Here is a 15,129-nt window from a genome sequence, read left to right as displayed (position 1 = left end):
AACCTCTACCAAGCAAATTTTATCTCACTTATATTAAGCATACTTTATTAACCAGCCCCAACAATGAATAATAGTGTCAAAATGTTAGAACTTAAAGAAAAATGAGCCAAGAAGGATTTGGAGCAAATGCTTGTTCCCATCAACCCATTTAGTTTCTAAAGCATGTTTTGTTTTCAGAGGTCCCTTTCTTAAAGATAGTAATGCCACTTCTTGTACCGATAGTAAATCCGTCTAAGTGGAACAAATATGACATAAAATAAACAATACACAATAGGAACATCTTGTGGCCCTGAAAATTAAAAATTAGACAATAAGTACTACGCTTCAACAACCTAAACCTACACCTAAAACAAAATAAATGCTGCAAAACCAAAATTCCAGATTGGTAAGAAATTTAAGACTCACTTGCCCCAAGTAGAAAGCAAAATCCTCCAAACCCAAGTACACCACACAGATAAGTAACCTGAGATCAAACAATAAATCACAAAAACCCCACAAAACTTTAGCTGCGCATTTAAACAAACACCTTACATACATTCAATAAATCAAAACCATAAAACCAAAACCTAAATGCCAAAACAACTCAAAATCTATAAATAACCTTTATAAATACCTTATTGATGAATCTTGCGTTCTTCATCTTGTTTGGCAATCTTTTCTGCATGTTCAGAGATAATCTTCTTCGTTTTCTCTCTAGTTTCTGGAACTTTCTTCAACAATTAAACATACCCATTTCAGATTTAATCACAAAAAACCGATCAAATTGAAAATAATCAAAGAAAAAACCAGAAAAATTTGTGGGGTTACCTTAGATCGATCTGTTTTTAACCTCTGTTTAACTTTCTCAAATGAATGTTCATATTCATTGATTTCTTCAAATCCCTCATCATTGCTGGGCATTTTGAATCCTTTACTTCCTAATTAAGGTTGCGCATAATTGTTCAATAGATCAATAAGATTTGAGATGAAAAGAAAGGTGAAACTGAATAGCTTTTACAACAATAAAAAAGGAAAAAAATACTACTTACTTGAGAAACCGCTTCTGGCTCAGGGAAAGCTCCGAAACTGCTTCAATGAAATAAAAATTCTAGCGTCAGCCATGGAAAGAGGGAAAGGGGATGGCAAAGGGGGTAGGTTTGATTTTTTGGGGTAAAAGATAAATACTGAAGATCTGAAATAGTACCCATTAGAACAAAACCCTAAAAGCCAAACTAAATAAATTATGAGCGTACCTCAAAAGCTACTTCAAAGGAAGAGAGAGCTAAGAAGGAGCTCCAATGGAGGATTCAGATTTTCCTCCAACATCCTACATTTCATAAAATAACAAAATAAAAAATCAGATCCAAGCAACACTCAAAAATCACAAAATTGAATTCAAATAATCCAAAAATAATCAAAAGACAATTAAAAGCCCTAACCGTAACAGAAGAGATCGAAACTCCGATGGAAGCATCATCATCATCCTTAGCAAAACACAAAAAACACATATTAATCCAAAAATAAAATGCTGAAACTGCAGTTTCAATCAAAAGCGAGTAATTACCGAAGAAGAGGAAGATGAGCTACGAGTGCGGCCATGGTGAAGAAGGCGAGAAGGATGAGGAGCGAGGAAAGAGAGAGATCGACGTGAAGAAGTAGAGGAAACTCACCGCCATCGTGGCTGAAGGTGTCGACACCTACCCTTGCTTTGGCTGAGAAAACTTGTGAACGTGAAAAGAGAGGAGAGAAGAGGAAAGCTGAAAGGTCAGAAAACATATGGCTTAGAGGAAAAGTGAATAATGGGGTAAAGACAAAGGTGAAAAAAAGGGGAAGGGACAAAACTGTAATTGAATATTTTGAGGGGCAAAAAGGTCACCACACTATTACTAAGGAGCATTTCAACTTGCCAACTTCCCACTTTTAAAAGTTATAGATATACTATCAATACTTATTATTATTATTATTATTATTATTATTATTATTATTATTATTATTATTATTATTATTATTATTATTATTGTTGTTGTCGTTGTTATTATTATTATTATTATTATTATTATTATTATTATTATTATTATTATTTATACTTATATATTAAAAAGCGTTCCTAAAACAGAATATGTTCCACGTGTCACCTTTTTTCACAACATGTATTAGGTTTGCATCTAAAAAATGCTTATTACAAGACTTGAACTCAAGACCAATAAGTCTTAAGTTACAAGTCTTACCATCTTAGCCATTTATTAATTGTGTTTTTTTATCCAACAAAAGTATAGTTAACTTAGATAAGTTAATTGGTGTTTTATTATACTATTTATTTCCATTATGTAATGATTGAGTTTGATAACTAAAAAATGTTTATAGCAAGACTTAAACTCGAAACCAACCATTACAAACTAGCAACCTGGGGCATCACCCGGTTCACACACTAGTTATATATTAAAAAAAGCGTTCCTAAAAATGTCAATGTGCCACGTGTATCTCATTCTTGCATAGTATAATGCCACATCATCATTCAACATTCCATGTGTATCTCTAGCATATTTTTGTTTCATGTCATGATTATCCAAAAATGCATACAATGAGGTTTGAATACAAGACCTCATTGAATGAAGACCAACTTATTACCATCTAAGCTAGAAACTAATCATGTTTTATCTATGCACATAAATATATAAATACATATTAGAAATAAAAGCAAAAAATATTCAAAACTATTTATTATTGTAATTGTATTATTATAATTTACAGACAATAATAAATAAATAAAACAGTTTCAAACTCTTTTATAATAATAAAAAAAATACTCAAAGTAACACCCGGAGCAACGCCCGGGTCGAACACTAGTTATATATTAAAAAGCGTTCCTATTACATAATATGTTCCACGTGTCACCTTTTTTAAGTTCGACATGTTAGCAATATGTGCCACATGTCACCTTCACAACCTGTGTTAGGTTTGCTTATAACAAGACTTGAACTCAAGACCAACAATTCTTAAGTTACAAGTCTTACCATCTTAGCCATTTATTAATTGTGTTTTTTTATCCAACAAAATTATAGTTAATTTAGATAAGTTAATTGGTATTTTATTATACTATTTATTTCCATTATGTAATGATTGAGTTTGGCAACTAAAAAATGTTTAAAGCAAGACTTAAACTCGAAACCAACAAGTATAAACTAGCAACCCGGGGCATCGCCCGGGCCACACACTAGTAATATTATTAAAACTCAATAGGATAACATGGTATTGACTTATGTCACCCCTCCCTTAATGTATTTGGCACCACATAAGCAATGACATGTCAAGACCTATTCATCAATACTAAATACAAAAATTCAATGCAAATTTATGATTGAGTTATAATTTGAACCAATAAACATAAGACAAAATTTAGTAATTTACCATCAAACTATCAATGCCCCTTACTACTTATTGTTCCAAATAGAATAATTTAAACTACACGTTGTGACTTTCTGATTTGACCGTAATGCTCCTTATTTTGCAACTTTGTATTAACTACTCAATATATTATTGTTTATTATTTTTTATTTAATTAATAAGCAAACCTAAATTATTATTTTAACTTCAACTTCAATTCACTGTTGAAATTTTGTAACCGTTGATGGACATCAAATATTCCCGCCATAAATTTTTAAGTTTCCTCCCTTTAATTATGTCTAATCGAATTGACAAATTAAACATTAATATTGAATTTTTTAAATAACTATAATAAAAATACAAGCAATGACTTGGGACATCGTGCAGGCCTTACTAGTTTTATGTATAATGCAGCAATTGAAGTTAAAATGATGTACGTAAATAGTGTAATGAAGGGCATGAGAAATGGAGCTGAGAGGAGAGAGAAGAAGAATGAGGCGTGAGAAATAAGGAGGGGTGGGAAATGTTAGGGCTTTTTTAGCAAATGGGGAGCGGTTCACTGTTTGAACTGCTTCCAATTATATTTTTGGGAGCGGTTCAAACCCAAACCACTTGCCATTTGATGTTTGATGTTTTTTTTGGTGGGTTTTTGTTTCGAAGCGGATTTCCATAACCGCTTTCCATTTGGGGCTTCTCATTTACTATTGTTTACTAGTGAAATTAGGAAATTTATTTTGAAATGGGGGAGGGAAGAGTTTTATATTTATAAATTAGATAATCCTTGAGAAAATGCTCAGAATTATACAAAGTAATCTATACTATATATTAAAAAACGTTTCTAAATCAGTATACGTGACATATATGTTACTCTCCTCATTTCGATTCTCATTTCATGCATGTCATCAACTTATTTAAAAAAATACACATATAAGATTTGAACACGTAACCTCTAGTTTATTTATAAATGAAGAAACCTTTTTTTTTTTTTTTTTGAAGACTTAATTTATTATTTAGCTAGAATTGCATAATTTATATATACGATTCATTAGAAAAAAAAACAGTCATGAAATGATAAACAATTTTTTTTTTTTTGAAACTAAATGAATATTATTTAACCTCTTTTTTTTATTAGCATTATTGCATCAACTCACAACACGATGGAGACCTTTCTCTTACAGATTGAATCCAATATTAAAATCGATTTTTCATTAGTCGGGATGAGACTTCAAGCCCCCACATTAGTATCTTTATTGGTACTCTTTGGAGTCTCTGGTTATTTCGGAATAACAGGGTTTTTCGTTCAGATTCTTCACCTCCTTTTGCAAGTTCTGGAAGTACTTCGATCACATACTCTCTTTATACAGGGTGATCTTACTATTACACCTTTCCACACTCCTTGCTTAACTCCTACCTGCACAACGCCACCGGGCTTTTATGTAGCATAACTGGGGGAATATGCTGCTACACCATGTATGATTTCAATTCAAACAGACAATTGTAGATTCAAATATAGCAGGGATGGGTTGGTGCATGGATAATCAGGACGTGACGAATCAGAGGATTAGAAGCGGCAGTAATTTTGGGTTATGTACTACGGCGTTACACTCGGAGGCTTTAGCTTGTTTGTATGGCCTTCGTTGGGCTTTAGGCGCAAATATTCAGTCAATCACCATTTTTACTGATTCTTATAATCTGGTTACTCTCCTTAGAGGCGATGGTCAAGGTGACATTATTCAACTTTGGATCATTTGCAAAATCAAGCTGCTTAGGGTTTCTTTCAGACAGTGCGACATTCATAAGGCGGATAGAAGGCGGGTTCACCGAGCTCACTAAATAGAGGCTGAAGCAGCGCAACTTTCAATGTGCTTTTCTATTAATATGTAATTTGTTTAAACCTTTGTAAAAAAAAAAAGTATTATCGTTAAAGTACTTGTAGAGTTGTAGCATATATAATACAATTAAATAATAATCAAATCTGGAAGAAGCTCCAAGGGTGGAAGGAGAAATTGTTATCCAAGGTGGGGAAAGAAGTCCTCATCAAATCGGTGATCCAAGCAATTCCGACGTACCTTATGGGGGTTTACAGAATTCCCACATGTGTACTTCATGAGATTCGTTCTCTCACGGCAAAATTCTGGTGGGGTAACTGAGATGGTAAAAATCACGTTCATTGGAGAAGTTGGGATTCCATGTGCAACCCGAAATGTTTGGGAGGTCTCGGATTTCGTGACATGGAAGTATTTAATCAAGCTCTCCTTGGTCGTCAAGCTTGGAGATTAGTTCAAGATCCTTCTTCTCTTTTGGCTCAGGTGATGAAAAGCAAGTATTACCCCAATTCTTCCTTCCTTGACTCGTCCCTGGGATTGGTTAGTAGCTATTCTTGGAGGAATATATGGGGCTCAAAAGCTCTACTCAAGGAAGGTCTTATTTGGAGAGTAGGGGATGGTGCTAGCATTGATATATGGAAGGACCCGTGGGTTGCCGTTGATAGAAAGCGCTTTATAGAGAGCGAGAAGGTTGATTCCGTGTTGTAAGTCTGTGATTTAATTGATAACCATAGCAAAGAGTGGAATTATGGGCTGATATCTTCAATTTTTTCGGAAAGGGACACTAATTGCATTATGGCTATTCCTCTTAGCTCTCGTGTAGTTGACGATTTCTTGACTTGGGCGTTCACCAAAGATGGGATTTACTCCGTCAAAACCGCCTATATGTTGGGTAAGTCTTGTAATCTCGACAATTTCCATCAAGCTTGGGTCGAAATCTGGAAATTTGAGACCACTCCGAAGGTTCGACACTTTTTGTGATGATTGTGTACGGACTCTCTTCATGTGAGGGCTTTGCTAAAGAGATGTCACGTGATGGAGGAGGACTGCTGCCCCTGGTGTAACAATTCTGAGATAACCCGACATGCCCTTTTTTATTGTCACTCGGTGAGAAACCTCTGGCGAGAATGTGCCTGTGAGGAACTTTGGTTGAATGTTGGTGATACTGACTTCACTGATTTACTTGTCTCCTGGAGCAAATTAGATAAAAAGAAGTGTCAAGTGGGAGTGGCTTTGATGTAGCAGATTTGGTGTAGACGGAATGATATGATCTTCAATGCTAAGGAAACCCCTCACTTGATCATCCCCGATCGAGTCCAGCGACTTGTTGCTGATTATAACAAGTACTCCACTCAAATTTATGGCCGCAAGATGAAGAAGCCTAGCAGCAGCCCGAGGTCCTGGTCAGCACCCATTGGTGAGTGTATTAAGATTAACTGCGATGCCTCTTTACAGACCGAGAGGTGGATAGGCCTTGGTGCTATAGCACGAAATGCAGCAGGGAAGTTGTGTTTGCTGGTTGCAGAAGGTTGCGAGGTAGATGGCCTCCAGACGTGGCTGAAGGAATGGCCATCTGTTTTGCGGTAAAGTTGGGTCGTCGATATTGGTTGAAGAACATCATTGTTCAGTCGGATTGCAAAGGAATTATCTCACGCCTCGAGTCTGCTTCCACTTTCTTCTCAAATTTGGATAAAATTCTTGATGATATTCTTTGTATTAGTTCTCATTTCGATTTAATTAGTTGATCACATGTTAGACGCGAGGGTAATTTTGCCGCTCATCACCTCGCTAAGTTAGTGTCGTTTGGTGTAGAACAGATTTGGGAAAACCATTATCCTTGTGAGGTTTCCCTGTACGTTCTTTTCGAACAGAATTGCTTTGAACGTTGATTAATAAAAACGCACTAACTTTTCCTAAAAATAAAAAATAATAATCAAATCTAACATTATTTTACTTATCATACACTCATGACTCACCGCTACTTGAATCATACGTACAGTCGTACAATAACTACAACAAGAGTAGCCGTTAGACGTCAAAATCATTCGCGGGAACTTCCATGAAAAAGGAGAGAGAAAGATGGACGATTCAGGAGCAATTCTCCTCCAAATTTCAACCCTCAATGACATGCTTGACAAGGTAATCCAATTCCAAATTTTCCCTTTGATTTCTGCATCAATTTTAATCTTTCAATTTCATACCTAGGGTTTTCGCCAACAAAATTTGAGCAAATTAATTTTTCTGTTAGGTTAATGATGAAATCGAAGCGAATATCCAAATTACAAGGGAAATTGAATCGGAAATTGTTAAAATTGAAGAGATTGAGAATGCGTTGGGTGCTAGAGAATCTGAGCTCATGAAGTTGATTTATTTGTCTCAATTTGAATTAAGTGGTTTGATTACTGTCACAGGTAATTCTTTTGGTTTTGAGGTTTTGTTGATCTTTTTATCATTTTCTCTTTGATTACAGCAGTATTTATTTTTTTTTTTTTTTTGGGTGATTTAAAATCAGAATGTTGATTGGAGTTTGGGTTATTTAACATTATTAATCGAATTTCGTTTGAAGATTGCTGATTGATTTTTAATTTGATGATGGTTTTGAATTAAAATTATCGGTGATAGCAAAGAAAGTTGTTTCCTACTTAGGATGAAAGGAATAGATGATTAAATTATCATGTTCTTAAAGAATCGGTGAAATAGGTATATTTGTTGTAATGCGATTTAATTATATGTTTAGAGAACGTTTTTGAAGTTGCAAGTGTCGTGTTGGTGCGACTTTGAAGTGAGGGGTGAGTTGAGAGTATTGGGCTATGTTACTTGGACTCAGATGAAGTGTCTAATTAGACACGGGTGTCCAAGTATCGGATTCGCCCATTTTCTTGAAAAAAGTTTTGTTTTTAGTTAAAAATGAAGTGTCCAGGTGTAAGTGTCGGTGTCGGTGTCCGACACGAGTCGTGTCGACACGGACACGTGAGATAAATGAAAGAGTCCGAGTAACATAGGGATTGGGCAATGGGAATGAAAGAAGATGGGCTGAGAAGAGAGAGAAGAGGAAAATTTGAGGGGGTGCACGAGTGAAAGTAACGAAGGGAAGGGAAATGTAGAAGGATATGAAGAGAAAGAAAAAGGATCCAAATGGAGCCGCTTACTACTAAGAATAAGCAAGTGAAGAAGGGATACTTTGTAATTAAATACGACATTGAACATAATATAAGTCTCATAACCCAACGAGTGAAGTATTGTAGTGGAAGTTTACCTAACATTGTAGTTTATGCCAATGTATTGCCAAAAGTTTAGAGGCATTCATTTGGTTATCTCACATAATAAAATTTAAAGTAGTAAGCATAATGAACAATTACTGTGAGTTTATGGATTACACCAGTGATTAGTGACATAGGAACATTGTCTGACTCTCTTGAATGAATTGTGCTGCAAATGAGCTTGTTCGTCTGATTACAAATCTAGGGCAATGCATGTACTAGTTATTCACCGCTAAGCTTTGATATTCTAAATAAACATTGTTGTTTCTTTTTATCCATCCAAGCAAAATCCACAAGCAGAAATGTCGTGCCCCAATAGAAAAGATTTCCAACGTTCATTTTTTTTTTTTTTTAATTTTTTTTTTTTTTTTTTTGTGTGTATGTGTGTGTGTGTGTGTGTTCATTGTAATAGCTTAGGTTTTTGTCAAGAAACATGATAGGAATGTAGTATTGTAGTGCATAATGTGATTGCTGTAGTTTTGTCGTATTTATTGTCTTATGCCAAATATTTAATTTCAGTAGCTAGTTCTTCACTTTTTATACAACTTCTTGCTATTACAACCACTTTTTTGTTTTATTCATAGTTAACTCAAGAAAATCAATAGCAGCTTTGACGGAAGAGATTAATGATCAAAGGAGGAAAAAAGATGATCTACGTGATAGATTGAACAAGAAGCGGTACTCTTTAAAGCTGTTAATTTATTTCATTGTTCATTCTAATTGCATACAATATAAATGCTTTTTGGAGACATTTTAAATAGTTCTAGGGGAAATCTTTACACATTGCTGAAGCAATCTGGCCAATATCTATGTCTTCTTTTTTATTATAGGCAAGGTCCTGTATGTCTGAACATGAAAGTTTTATTCAGTTTTTTAGTCCACAACAATTGTCTCTTGCCTGTGTTTATAAATCTTAAGCTTGAAATCCCAAAATTAGGTAAACAATCAACAAATGCAGATGGACTCTGTAAAGCAATGTTACCCAAAGTTGGTAGTTTGGTCTACTCTTTGTTGCTTAGTTTTATAGAGGCAATTGGTTTCTGAGAGACTCAAGATTACTCAAATACTTTTTCATATCGGAAAGGTGGGCTGCTGGTTTGGTGCCGCAGGCTGGTGTTGCATGAGTGAGGGTCTGAGGAAGAGAGGGCTAGCTGCGTAGCTTGTGTTTGCTTGGTGAGGCAAGGGCAGCAAGGGAGTTGGTGTTTGTGGGTGTGGTGAGTTGTTGAGGGGTGTAGTTGTTGCTGTTTGGCTGTGTGGGTGAGAGAATGGAGAGAGTGTTGGTGGTGTTGTTGGCTGCTTGCATTTAGGGAGGTATGTATGGTAAAGTTTAGATAGGTGTGGACTGTGGAGTGTAGGAAGGTGCAGCAGCAGGGGGTGCATCAGGGAGAGCAATGAGGATACGGCATACGGGTGTTGCAATTGCTATTGGTTGGTGACAATGGTGTGTGCATGTTTAGGTGGCTGGGTGCAGGGCAGCAAGGAGAGAGAGAGAGGGTGTGGGACTTGAGATTTGGGAGCTGTTTCAACTTGTGAGCTGAAGCTCCGAAACACTCTTTTACAAACAAAATATTACGGGGGAGAAATCGGGATTTTTTCTTTTTTTTTTTTTTTTTTTTTTTTGAACTAATGTATGATAAAAAATTTAACTTACATAAACTAATAATTAGGAAATAAAAAAAAAATGAAAAGAAGCTGAAAGAAAATAAAACTAAAAAGTAAGATCATATCAAAGTATTATTAAATAAAGTAAGATTAAAAAAAAAAAAAAAAAAACTTAAAAAGAACGAAAGTAGAATGGATGATGAGTGTTTATCTGTATCATCTTGTAAGAAAATTAAGGTACCAGCATCCGAGTCCTTGCTTTGCAATTTCAGCAGCATATTGCAGGAAGTCAATAAGATTTGTGCTGCTTATGTTCCTTTTCTTTAAGATCAAAGTGGTCGTTGCATTCGCTGTAATTCTAATTCTGATATAATGAGGTTCTGGAGGATTTGAACTATCAGCTTTAATAATTCAGTTGTCAATATTAACGCATTAGTTTCTATGAGAATTAGTGGTTTCCTTGCTGATCAATGGAAATTTAAAGCAGCCAAATTTAGTATAGATTATATATACATTATACACACACCCCATGCACGCACAAACTCATAGAAACCTAAGTTTGGTTAGTCTTTCATCGACTACCTAAATATTCACGATTTCTCTTTTCTACTTAATTCTGTAAAAATAAATCAGTTGAGGCTTAAATCATGAATGGAGGAATTTAAACTGTTTCTTGAAACATTTTATTAACCTTTTTGAACCTTAAGATGATCAGTACTTCCTTGAAAACAGAATTGAATCAGGAACAATGATGGTTTTATGGAAAGTAACATAAAATGTGGGTGTTTAATAGTGGAAACCCCACTCTTCAATATATACAAGCATTATTTGAAGGTATAATTAGTGGCAAGTCTGGCAACCATTTGTGATGTTTTTGGTTAAGTATATTAATAGTGCTAACTAAAGCCTCAGCATTCTTTTTGAATTTCTTTCTCAGTGTTTAGTACATAGTGACCATGTTTTGACTTATATCTATGTGACAATGAATAAATAGAAAGCAACCTCTTTCTCTTTGCTTTAGATTAAAAAGAGGTATAATTTCAACATATTCAAATTCCTTATATAATGTCAATGTGCTAAAATTTTCGTTGAAACAACTGTACAAGATTATCTTGATGAGATTAATTGTTGAATTTCTGGATAGGGAAAGTTTTTCCGTGGCGTGTATTGAATTCCAAAAGAAAATTGAAAGTGAAGGTTGCAACATACTGAGGGAAATGTTGTTGGAAAAAGAATCTCTTGAGGATGAGATCCATAAGCTTGATCAGACAGGTTACAATTTTAGAGTACCAGTGACTGCACTTTCTGAGGACATTCTTGAAGATCTATACAGGTCTAATTCTGGTAATAATCTTCCTCTTATAAACTTTTCAACATTGTATAACTCTTACAATAATTGTTTTTTACTTTGTGTTCAATAAAAACCTGAATCACAGTCAATATTTTGCCTGTATACTAGAGTTCTCAGGTGTGTCAGCAGTTGATCACTGCTTGGTGACCTACTGAATCTATGAAATGTAATATACTGTAGCATATTATAGAACCATGTTTCCTGCTGCTCATGTGTCTCCTAGCCATAGCAGGATAAGAAGAATCTAATTATTACAAGTTTGCTGCTTCCCAAATTCTGCCCAAATTGACAACTCCAACCTTTTTTTCTGCCCTAATATAAGAAGGCTAGTTTCTGTTTTAATTCTGCCCAAATTGACAACTGCCACCTTTTTTTTTTTCCTGACAATTTTGTGGTAGTGTGCAGTTTAATGAGACTTCTAATCAATCCGTCACATTTGAAAGCTGAAACAGCTTAAATGTCTACTTTTTCGTCTTTGTTGAAATGTATGTTACTGCAAGTGCAAAGTGTAGTGGACAAAGCAAATTTCAACCGAGGCTCTTTTCTCCATTTTACGCATACCCCGGTTTCAATGGCACTCTTGCTGGTCTGTTTAGTAGTTTGAAGAGTTTTGTATATTCATTGTGGGCTGACCTTGTGCATTTTTATTAACAGCGTATATTATGTTTGATGTTAATTGGAATTCTTTGTTCATCTAAGTCAACTGATGTTTGACTGCCAATTTGATTTTATTTCAAATTGTCTATATCTTGTCTATAATGCATAATATCTAGTTACCTTTTTTTTCTTTTTAGTATAGCAGTAGGTCATCATTCTTGTTTACTAAGATAGACTCCCTTCAATTGTGTGGCAAAGTATATCTACTTAGAAGATATGAAGGACCTTCCAACTATTGGCAGTAGCCTAAAGACTCATGCTTATATGCGAACCAAATTATCCACTTTACTTAACAGTATGACAACTGGCAGTTCCTTGGAGTTCTATTTCAAGCTTAAGTACTTATTGCTTTTTTTTTTTTTTTTTTTTTTTTTTTTTTTTTTTTTTTTTTTTTTTTTGGTAGCTTGTGATGTACAAAGCTTGCAATCAGCTCAATCTACTTTTGGCCTGGTCCTGCAGTAGTTATTTAAAAAATCAAATTCTTAGTTACTGATCCCTTTATTCCAATAGCTGCCATCTTCTGTGAATCTTCTCTGTTTGTGTCTGCCTTTATTATGTAAGACCTTGATATAAGTTGATATAGATCACTCAAATGGAAACTGGTATATAGGTTATAATAATATGTTAGCAAGCATAGCTTTAGAGGTTTTGGACCTAAAAATTTGATATCTTGAGTAATGTTTTGTACAGCTATGTTCGAGAACCTAGTTGACTAGAAGCAGGATCCACTGGTGTTGTTACTGGGGTTTGAATGGTTTGTTCATGTCTTGTGAAGGTTCTTGCCTGGTGCTCAATTTTAAAATTGGCCTTTGAAAAAAAAAAAAAAAAAATTTACAATGAAACTGAAATTTTTTTGCTACATTAATGCTTGATCATTTATCGTAGTATTTAGTTTCTGAACGCCATGATTGTGAAACTTAATATTTTACAAACCTGTGTATTCCCTAGTTCTGCGGCACCTTGTCCAGCTAGCTATTGCCAAGTATTGAATTTGTTCTGGAATGTGATGGTGTTTGTGCCCAAAATGTCAAGAGCAGGAAATTTGAATTCTGATATACTTTACTTCGATCTATTGACATAATGTCATTAAAAAAATTCTCTTTTGCAGCACTAGCAACTGAGATACAGGAAAGACAGGCTGAGAATGAGCAAGTGCTGAAAGAAATAGAGGAGCTTAGGTCAATACTGCTTTCCACCATTTCTGATGTTGATGATCCATGGTGATACTGGTTAGTTATGAGTTATAGTATTTGGCAAATGTTTGTATTTCAACAATCGCTAGGCCCACATTTCTATACTTATAGTTGCTGTTGTTTGTTAGTATTTTCTCCCTTTATTGTTTGAGCACTTTGACTATTAATATAACTATTATCTATTAATATAAAGTATAAATAAAATTTTACTTTGAAATATATGTAGTATAGCAATACGATTTGATGACACTATGTTCTCTACAGGTACCAAGTTCCAGTTTTGCAGAAGTTTTTTGTTTTGAGGAATGAAGATGTCGGTTAACTATGCTTTAAATAATCTCTGCAGCCAAATCATCCCTTTCATTGGCACATGGTTAAATATGTACTTCAAGGGTGGGGAATTGTTAAATGACGAAATTTTGGCTTCGTAGGCTGTATTCCTTGACAAGTATAAGAAGAAAGAAATATAAGACGATAGTAGCCCTTATTATAGCCAATGCTAATGAGCTGCATTGCTTTTGCTCCGATGATAACAAAAAACCTCTTGTACTTGCTAGTTACTACATGTATTTTGGAGTCACTAATACAAATAAAATACAACACTTCTAGCAAACAAGCCATTTCATTGCTTCTAATTGCTAACTACACAAGCTCTATAAGACTATAAACACTAGCTAGCACTAATATAATTTATAAAGGTCTTCTTTATTGTAAGAGTAAACAGGTCCATAATGAAGAGTGAACGACTTCTTCCCTGCAGGTTCCTTTAATAAATGGTGGCAGGAACTTTAATAAATGTTAGTGTTTAGCTGAGAATTGGAACTTGGAAGAGGAGGTGCAGGATCAGAATGCCTGAAAGTGAGTTGATCATTGTGTTGTGCTTTGTAAACTCTTTAGTCTTTAATTCACCAGCCCTCATTGTGTTGTCCTTGGCCTAAATCCACAATTTAAGCCTGGTGGTTCAATAGGCATAGTGTTAGAATCTGACTCCTTTTGATGTATTAGATTTCCTTTAGATGCTTTCTTATAGTTTTCTCTATGTTTTCTAGGCCCGAGGTCCCATTATTGTGTTACTATCAATGCAGTGTTCACTAGAGATTCTCCTTGTAATCAAATTAGAGCTCTTTAGAGGGTGAATGATTGAATGAAATCTTAAGCCTTCTACCAGGTGTTGCCTTACTTTTATGCTTGTTTGTTGTTAGACCTTTATAGATATTGTGTCTTACTTGGATAATAGCTTTCCTCCAAACCAACTTGATGCATTAAGGTCGTGGGTTGGACCCGCTTGTGCCTGCCTTGAAGTATCAACCATCACAAGCCCCGACCTCCCGCGCTCCGTTGCCCAAATAGACAAAAGTGCTCCTAAGATTCCCTTCTTTCGCTTAAGGCTAGTGTTCTTGCCACCAAAAGGCTAGAGTGCGCCGCATGTTTCCGGGCTCAAACTCCCGGACCGTAACACATAGCCACATGGGGGGCTAGTAGAGGTCCAACTGGCGCTGCCCAATTCTATGGCCTATAAAATTTAGTAATTTATCTATTGAACTCCCTTGTATAACATTATTATTCTCTTGGTTCAATGGTAAGTGGGTGTAATTTTTACACAAGGATTTATCATCTAATCTATTCAATTCATTCATGATTAAAGAATAATAGGTGGATTTAATATGGATTAAGGTAATTTAGGTGATGAATCAGGTGGTAGATGAAGGTTGGTCAAGCATTACCCAACCCACCTTCGATCTATTACAACCCTCTACATTTAAAAGAACAATACTCCATTAGCTTGTAACCTTGTAGGATTCAAAGTAGGTGTCCATTATTCGGATTTAAACAAAGCCAACCCAGTCCAAACCGAACTATTAATTTGATCGTGACAT

The 15,129-nt window shown here is 35.0% G+C and overlaps 1 protein-coding gene and 1 long non-coding RNA gene across 2 annotated transcripts; one reads left to right on the top strand and one right to left on the bottom strand.

The window, feature by feature from the left end:
• Positions 1 to 247: 247 nt before the first annotated feature.
• On the bottom strand, positions 248 to 650 carry LOC110726069. Its single transcript, XR_002512309.1, has 3 exons — positions 614 to 650; positions 406 to 463; positions 248 to 289 (listed from the first exon to the last, which is right to left on the bottom strand). It is a non-coding gene; the product is annotated as an uncharacterized LOC110726069 (long non-coding RNA).
• A 6,513-nt stretch (positions 651 to 7,163) lies between these two features.
• LOC110726115 lies at positions 7,164 to 13,920 on the top strand. Its single transcript, XM_021905579.1, has 6 exons — positions 7,164 to 7,328; positions 7,438 to 7,600; positions 9,034 to 9,127; positions 11,196 to 11,395; positions 13,168 to 13,288; positions 13,517 to 13,920. Exons 1-5 carry the CDS (start codon positions 7,269 to 7,271, stop codon positions 13,281 to 13,283), a joined length of 633 nt encoding a protein of 210 aa, XP_021761271.1. The 5' UTR covers positions 7,164 to 7,268; the 3' UTR covers positions 13,284 to 13,288; positions 13,517 to 13,920.
• The last annotated feature ends 1,209 nt before the right edge of the window (positions 13,921 to 15,129 follow it).

Source organism: Chenopodium quinoa, unplaced genomic scaffold, assembly GCF_001683475.1.
Source record: "Chenopodium quinoa cultivar QQ74 unplaced genomic scaffold, ASM168347v1, whole genome shotgun sequence".
Taxonomy (NCBI): domain Eukaryota; kingdom Viridiplantae; phylum Streptophyta; class Magnoliopsida; order Caryophyllales; family Amaranthaceae; genus Chenopodium; species Chenopodium quinoa.
The sequence above is the reverse complement of the archived record's forward strand: the minus strand, read 5'-3'. Positions and strand labels throughout refer to the sequence as shown.

Excerpts from the sequence above, each read along its gene's own strand:
- LOC110726115 (XM_021905579.1), top strand. The coding sequence starts at position 7,269 with ATGGACGATTCAGGAGCAATTCTCCTCCAAATTTCAACCCTCAATGAC. Across the intron at positions 7,601-9,033 it reads TGGTTTGATTACTGTCACAG|TTAACTCAAGAAAATCAATA; the intron begins GTAATTCTTTTG and ends TTTTATTCATAG. Across the intron at positions 11,396-13,167 it reads TCTATACAGGTCTAATTCTG|CACTAGCAACTGAGATACAG; the intron begins GTAATAATCTTC and ends TCTCTTTTGCAG.